Here is an 8386-nt window from a genome sequence, read left to right on the forward strand (position 1 = left end):
GAGAATAACACACAGGAGGGTTGAAATATTTGTCAGGATACTTGGGCTAAGACCATGTCAAGTCCAAATGAAGAACTAGATTATGCCCAGACAGTTCACCCAAGTTCTTCCTCTGAGTCACAGATACAAGAGAACAGGGCAACAACAGCAAGCCCAGATCGTTGCCTCCCCAGGTGATGGACAGGAGGAACCCTTTCTAAGAGCACGCATGTAGAACAGGAATCCCAACTGGAAAGAGCAGGGCTCCTCCTCTCTTTAGGGATTCAGAGACAATTAGTCTCTATTCCCACTAATGAGGTCACTGGGGTCTCCAAACCTGGAAAATATTCCCAGCATGAGTCCCTTCAGGCTTTCTCAGTTCCATTTATTGTGACTCTAGAAATCTACTCCATAGTTGCCGACAACACCGGGTTTCATTTCCATTACACAAGGAGAAGAGGCTGAGTCTCCTAATGGGGCTGTGATGTGAATTTGCCACTGTCCAAGGAGAAAGTGTTAGAGTGCAGAACCCCGTGCTGAGTAACACCTGAGCTTGGCTTGAGATCAGCCGGGTAAGTGCTAAATCAGATACCCTGCAGTTCAAGTCTGGGTTTTACTGCTCACCTGCCACCTCATCTGGGACAAATTTCTTCACCTCTTTACATCTCAGTTTCCTCATCTGAAAAAGAGCGAGTTCATCTAATCAGAGTGAAAATACCACGGTGAGAGAAGTAAAGCACTTTTAGTTCAATGTCTGGCAGGATGAATCAATACTTGTTATTCTTGCTATTGCTGTTGATGTGATCATTGAGATATTTAGTAACTTATCCCTGGCTCACAGATGAGAGAAAAAATTGATTGCTGGGTCTGTTTTACCCTAGAGACTGCACTCTTGAGCACTAAGTCATTCTGCCTCCTGTTGAGGGTTCCGGTGGGGTGGGAAAGACTCAGAAGAGTGAAAATAAACTGGAACATCAGAAAGCAGCTGCTCTGGGAAAATGTGCTTTTGTTATGTCAAGGAGGTGAATTTCGGACCCCACTCAAGGTAGGATGTGCTGGTTGTCAGGTGACCTCCCATGGAGGGGAGGGGCTGGAGGTTGAGTGAACAGCCAGTGGCCAATGATTTAAATCAATGATTCCAATGTAATGATGTGCTCAGTTCGTAAGTCTTGTCTGACTCTTTGTGACCCCATGGACTGCAGCACACCAGGCTTCCCTGTCCTTCACTCTCTCCTGGAGTTTGCTCAAACTTGTATCCATTGGTCAGTGTCCTATGTAATGAATCCTATATAATGGGCTTCCCAAGTGGTGCATGGTAAATAATCTGCCTGCCAATGTAGGAGATGAAAGAGATAGGTGTTTGATCCCTGGGTTGGGAAAACCCCCTAGAGTAGGAAATGGCAACCTGCTCCAGTACTCTTGCCTAGAAAATTCCAGATGGATGAACATATTTCTTGAGAGTATAATTACTTTACAATGTTGTGTGATGTCAACCACAAATTGGCACTTGCCAAGAACATTGTCGAGTAACTCAACAACAACAAGGGCATTTGCTATCTGTGGTGGCACTAGTGGTAAAGAATCTGCCTGCTAATGCAGGAACCGCAGGAGAAGCGGGTTTGATCCCTGGGTCAGGGAGATCCCCTAGAGGAGGATATGGCAACCCACTCCAGTATTATTGTTTGGAGAATCCCATGGAGAGAGGAGCCTGGCAGGCTGCAGTAAAAAGAGTTGAAAAAATTCAGACAAGACCGAGAGACTTACACACCCACCAACACACAGGGACTTATATTTTCAGAGCCCAAAACTAATGGCTCAAGTCTTTGTATCACTAACTCCGAGTTTTAAATGACAATTCTCCTGACTCAGTCTGACTCATCCAATTACATGGTTCAACCACCTGTGGCCAAAGAGGTTGTGTTACATGCAGCTCATCGCCTGCTCTCTACCCTCCAGTCACACTGCTTTTCTTCTACCGGCCAGTCCCTTTCCCTCCTCCAGACCATCACACGTGCTGGGAAGTTTTCATCCCCTCCTCTTCTTTCTTCTACACCCGATTTTCTCAAAGACGTTTTCCCCGAACTCCTTTCTAAGTTAGGTCCTCTAATTATATGTTCTCAGTGTCACCCCTGTATCTCTCCTTTTCATACTCAGCAGAGTCTTGACTATGTATTTTCTTGTTCATTTGTTGCTTGTCAGTCTCTCCAATCAGACTGTACATGCAGAGACTGGACCTGCTTCAAATGACTTTAAATATCTCACACCCAGAGGCATTCCTGGTTAATGCAGGCAATCAATCAATATTTGAATAGATGAAAAATCACAAACATGGCTCCCCAGACCCAGTGTGGAGGTATTCTAAAGGTTGGGTTTATTTCACATGATTACAAAGTAGTTAACAAATATCTCTAGTGTGTGTTCAGTCACCCAGTCATGTCAGACTCTTTGTGACCCCATGGACTGCAGCACACCAGGCCTCCCTGTCCCTCACCATCTCCCGAAGTTTGCCCAAGTTCATATCCATTGCATCTGTGATGCCATCCAGCCATCTCATCCTCTGATGCCCTCTCTTCCTTCTGCCCTCAATCTTTACCAGCATCAAGGACTTTATCCCTCTCTAGTACCCATGAGAAAAGAAAGGCCTGCCTTAGGAGTTAGAATTGCATAATGGACCAATTTCCAGATTTGGTTGAAGAGAGATCTTAGTTTGAATACTGACTTATTCCCTTATAGCTGTGTGATCTTAATCCGGTCCCTTAGCCTCTCTGAGCTTTCCTGATCTGGAAATGCAGGATAAAGATGCATGGCTTAAAGGTTGTATGGATTAAATGATAGAAGTCATTGTCACATAGGAAACACATCAGAAATGATTTATATGTCTATCCACAGTCCTGAAAATGGTCCCTGAAGTCTTTGCCTTTTTAATTCTCCCTCTTCTGGGAATAATTCAGAGTCATCTGTATCACTGGCACTCTGCTTTGCTTTTCTTTTTTTTTTTTCACTTTAAAAGATTTAATTAAAAAAAAAAGTTTAAAAACAAGTCAGTGATAACCTTAAAAAACTAGAAAGTACTAGAAGTAATACAACTAAAAAGCTTCAGAGAATACAATCAGTAAAGAAAAATGCTGAGACTAAATAAATACAGAGTAAAAGAGAAAATATTGCTGGCTAAACTGTAACAATAATAATTTTCTCTAGAGGGGCAAAGAAAACTAACAGGCAATTTCCATTAATGTTTCCAGGGCATTACAGGGATTTTTGCCATTTGAGAAATATTATAGAAAGAGACCATTTCTTGGATATTTTAAGCTATATAATTTTTAAACAGATTCCACTGATAAAAGAAATCGCCTTAATCTTCTCCCGTTTACTTCAGAGAATTTTACTACTTGTACCTCTAAGAGTGCAGCCGGAGGAGTGAAAAGCCTTAATCTACTCCATATCCCTGTCTACCACTTCTGGTTTCTTGGGCAAGTCACTAAACTCTCTAAATCATCACCCAGCTACTTCATCCTGTCTCTATACCTGGCTGGATCCTATATGAATTTTCTCTTTTGAAAAAATACTTATCTATCTATTTATTGATTGCTGCTTCTGATCTTTGCTGCATCATGCGGGATCTTTCATTGCAGCGTGTAGGGCTTAGCTGTCCTGAGGCGTGTGCAGTTTAATTCACTGTCCCCTGCATTGCAAGGTGCATTCTTAACCACTGGACCACCAGGGACGTCCCTGAATTTTCTAACTGGTCTCCTTGTACTATACAGTCATTCTTGCCCCTACAGTCCTTCTCCCCACAGTAGCAGAATGATCGTTCCACACCATCAGTCAGATCCCATGATTGATCCCATCTGCTGTTTAAAGACCCACCCATGCCAGCAGGTCCCCAGCGTTACTGGGAATCTTCACTCCATGGTGTACGTGCTCTGTCTACCCTTATATGCCCCTCCCACCCCTCTCCCTTCTCCTACCCCTTTCCGCCTCCCCTACCCCTCTCCACCTACCATATTCGAGCCCCAGTAGCCTTCCTTCTGCTCCTCCAAATATATGTGCTCATGCCCTGTTTATACTTCCTGCAAACACTCTTTCCCACATTCTTTACTTGGTTGGCTCCTTTTTAATCATTCATGGTGAGTTCTTTGCTGACCACAAAATTTAAAGCAATCTTCTAGTGATAGCTATATTTTGCCTTCATTTTCATTCTTCTTTGTTTTTTTTATAAAAGTATTTGTATATTACAGGACTCCTCTGACTAGCATGTTAGCCACAGAAAGGCAGGAACCATTGTTTCTCTGGTAGTTAGTTATAGTCAGTACTCACTGAATATGTGGAATGAATAAATGAGTGAGTTCTGGGTGCCAAATCAGAGGCAGACTGGTAAGGAGGTTAAGATCGCAAACTCTAAAATCAGAATTGCCAGGTTTAAACTTCACCTCTGACTCTTTCAAAGAAAATCATTCCTTTATCAATATGGGTATAACAATAACAATCTCACAGATCTGTTTAGGTTTAAATGAGATGATGCACAGCTATTAATATCCTGATTACATCTTTATTTTATGCTTTTGTTTACATCTAGACAATATAAGGGCAAGAAAAGTTTCGGAAGCATCATCCTTCATTTTATTCCTTAGTTTACACCAGTGAGATGAAACCAGGAAACCACACATTCAGTGTCTCTGAATTCCTCCTCCTAGGCCTGTCTGAGCACCAGGAACAGCAGCCTCTTCTCTTTGGCATCTTCCTAAGCATGTACCTGATCACCGTGGTGGGGAACATTGCCATCAGCCTGGCCATTGTCTCTGACCCTCACCTCCACACCCCCATGTACTTCTTCCTGGCCCACTTCTCCCTCACTGACCTGGGTTTATCATCCACCACGGTCCCCAGGATGTTGGTGAACATCCAGGCTCACAGGCATACCATCACCTATGCTGGATGCCTGTGTCAGATCTACTTCTTCCTGTGGTTCATTGGTCTAGATGTTTTCCTCCTGGCAGTGATGGCATATGACAGGCTGGTAGCCATCTGCCACCCTCTTCACTACACCTTGGTCATGAGTCCCAGATGCTGTATCCTGCTCATAGTCCTGTCCCTAATCCTTGCTCAGGCATACTCTCTAACCCACACCCTTCTCCTGGCTCGACTATCCTTCTGCACTGACAGCATCATCCCCCACTTCTTTTGTGAACTTCTCCCCCTATTGAAGCTCTCTTGTTCTGATACTTATGCCAACAGGTGTGTGTTGACATACTGGGGAGGGGCCTTAACCGTCTTGATCCCCTTGCTGATTGTCATTTCCTATGCCCGCATTGTGGCTGCCATAGTACACATCCCATCAGTTAGTGGGAAGTGGAAAGCCTTCTCCACCTGCAGCTCCCACCTCTCAGCAATTTGCTTGTTCTACGTGTCTGCTATTGGGGTGTACTTCATTCCCTCCTCTGTGGATTCAGCCAGCAAGGACAGGATTGCAGCAGTGATGTATGCCGTGGTGACCCCCATGCTGAACCCATTCATCTACAGCCTGAGGAACAGAGACATGAAGAGTGCCTTGAAGAGACTCCTGAGCAGAAGGGCACTGCAGTCTCCATGAGGTCAAAGACATCATTTGGAGGAATTCAGGGGAAATCAACTTACAGAGTTACCTTGGTTCCTCCATCCAAATTCTGCATCTGCCACTTGCTAGCTTTCCAACCCAGGGCAAATTGAATAACCTCAGTGAGACACAATTTCCTTACTCACGAAAGACGGTGATAAAACACTCTATCACGCAGAGTTTCTGGAAAGGTTAGAAGAAAAAAATATGTGTGTGTGTGCAAATTCATTTTTTATGGTAAACTCCCAGGAAAGTTCATTATTATGTGCATCATCATTTGAGTTTTTTCATTTTTATTTTATAATGGAGTACAGTGAGAGTTGGACTGTGAAGAAAGCTGAGTGCCAAAAAATAGATGCTTTTCAACTGTGGTGTTGGAGAAGACTCTTGAGAGTCCCTTGGACTGCAAGGAGATCCAACCAGTCCATCCTAAAGGAGATCAGTTGTGGGTGTTCACTGGAAGGACTGATGCTGAGGCTGAAACTCCAACACTTTGGCCACCTCATACGAAGAGTTGACTCATTGGAAAAGACCCTGATGCTGGGAGGGATTGGGGGCCGGAGGAGAAGGGGACGACAGAGGATGAGATGGCTGGATGGCATCACCAACTTGATGGACATGAGTTTGAGTAGACTCCAGGAGTTGGTGATGGACAGGGAGGCCTGGCGTGCTGCAATTCATGGGGTTGCAAAGAGTCGGACATGACTGAGCAACTGAACTGAACTGAACTGAACAGTTGATTTACAAAATTGTATTAGTTTCAGGTATATAGCAAAGTGATTCAGTTATATATACACATATATCTCTTCTTTTTCAAATTCTTTTCCCATGTAGTTTTTTACAGAATTTGAGTAGAGTTTCCTGTATTATACAGCAGGTCCTTGTTAGTTATCCATTTGAAATGGGTGGGTGTGTTCAGTTGCTCAGCCATGCTGAATCTTTGCAACCCCACGGATCATAGTCTTACATTCTCCTCCATCCATGGCATTTTCCAGAAAAGAATACTGGAGTGGGTTGCCATTTCCTTCTATAGGCATCTGCCCAACCCAGGGATAGAACCCACATCTCCTGCATCTCATCTTCTGCATTGGCAGGTGAATTCTTTGCATTTATCAATCTCAAAGTACTCTGTTGTGTAAATTTACTTAGATCTTCATTATTTTCCGCAATAGACAACATGAAACTTTGAGGCAAATATTGTGCAAAAGAGAAAGCAAAGGTTCAAACAGGCTAAATTATATACCCGAAATAATTAATTATTACTACAGGAAGTAAGTGACAGAGTCAGAATTTGAACCGAGATATCTGATTCCAAAATGCATACACTTGGTTCAGTGGACATGAAATACACATATTCTTCTCAATTACTAGCTTTCTCTCTCTTTTTTTTTTTTTTGCTTCACATTGTTCACATACACAGTTCCAATCAACAACTTCTCCCAATACAAGCAAATGATTTGAAAACAAGGTAAGGCAAATAAGAAGCTAGAGAATGAGAGTGTGAAACAGGCCCAGAGATTCTCTTTCCTTAGGAGTGCACACTCTCTGCTTGAGCATAAGCCCTTACTTAGATATCCTGCAATAACTTGTGAATCAAGCCACATGATCAGAGAGAAGGGAACTTGGGACCATATTGTTTGAGACTCTCACCAAGTTTCTTTCATGAAACCATCATCTTTCTTCAGCAATATGGTGACAGTCCAAGTTAGATCTGCTTTAAAAAGTAGCTGTATCAGTTTTACTAGTGCATCTCCCCAGGGATGCTGCTAAGGATATATTCTAACAATCTGCAGAGGATTTTTTAATAAAATATAAGAGGAAATTTGGAACCTGTAGTGCACTCTGTATTTCTTCCCCACATAACTGAGATTCTACTGAGATCTCACTGATAAACTCAGATTTTTTAAATAGTTTTTTAAATGAAAGTAAAACTTACATTAGTATCAGAAATACTAGGGTTTATAAATTAGATTTATTGTTCACTGTCTGTATGACTTTTAACAAGTTCTCAACATCTCTGAGTCTGCTTCCATCTATAAACATGTGAATAGTATTTGATAGCAACTAAAGTAACTTTCATCTAAGCCTGCTGTGAAAATTCATATAAATGATAACACATAAAATGCTTATCACAGTGATATTTATAATCTGCAAATTCTGTGTAAAATACAAATAATACCGAATTTTCTCTTCTTTTCTCTCTCTTTTCTTCTCTCCTTCCCAACTTCTCTCTTCCCTTCCACCTGCTGTCAGAGAGAAGCCTGACATTTACCATTGTAAATGCACAAATGATATGTCCACCCTAACTGTTTCTTAGTGAGTGAATCTCTGGTATCAGGAAATTGCTTCCAAGTTTAAAAAGATACTGGGGATGTGTCTCAATACTAAGGCTCTATCTGAACCACCTTCCCCTTGAATGGTGCAAGCAATTATAATTCTCTGCTACTCTCCATGCCTTCTACTGATGCCAATCAGGGTTAAATAAAGTGGCAAATCCCTGACTTTTCTTGCTGCCTGCAGTCTAGACAAATGTTGATTTCACCACCCTTTCTTGCTTTTTAGTGTTTGAGGATCAACTGAATCATAAAGTAGACACTAACTAATGAATTAATGGACAGGATCCATCTTAAGTGGCAGTTCCCAGTCTGCACACATTGTCAAGTTGACATCAAGAGAGTGATTGGAGATCCTGAGATCAGGAACAATAGATTATCATGTTGCCTCATATATAAGGCAATAGATTCTCATCTTTTCTTGATATTATTCTGTATCTTTTCAGATATTTCTCCTGCCTTGGACACTTCTATTTTCTGT

General features: G+C 42.2%; 1 protein-coding gene across 1 annotated transcript; it reads left to right on the top strand.

Annotated features, from left to right (window-relative positions):
- Nucleotides 1-4624: 4624 nt before the first annotated feature.
- On the top strand, nt 4625-5569 carry LOC110146658 (olfactory receptor 1G1-like). The gene has a single exon (XM_020907582.2). It carries the CDS (start codon nt 4625-4627, stop codon nt 5567-5569), a length of 945 nt encoding a protein of 314 aa, XP_020763241.2.
- Nucleotides 5570-8386: the final 2817 nt, after the last annotated feature.

Source organism: Odocoileus virginianus, chromosome 2, assembly GCF_023699985.2.
Source record: "Odocoileus virginianus isolate 20LAN1187 ecotype Illinois chromosome 2, Ovbor_1.2, whole genome shotgun sequence".
Lineage (NCBI taxonomy): Eukaryota > Metazoa > Chordata > Mammalia > Artiodactyla > Cervidae > Odocoileus > Odocoileus virginianus.

Coding starts and splice junctions, on each gene's coding strand:
- LOC110146658 (XM_020907582.2), top strand. CDS start 4,625: ATGAAACCAGGAAACCACACATTCAGTGTCTCTGAATTCCTCCTCCTA.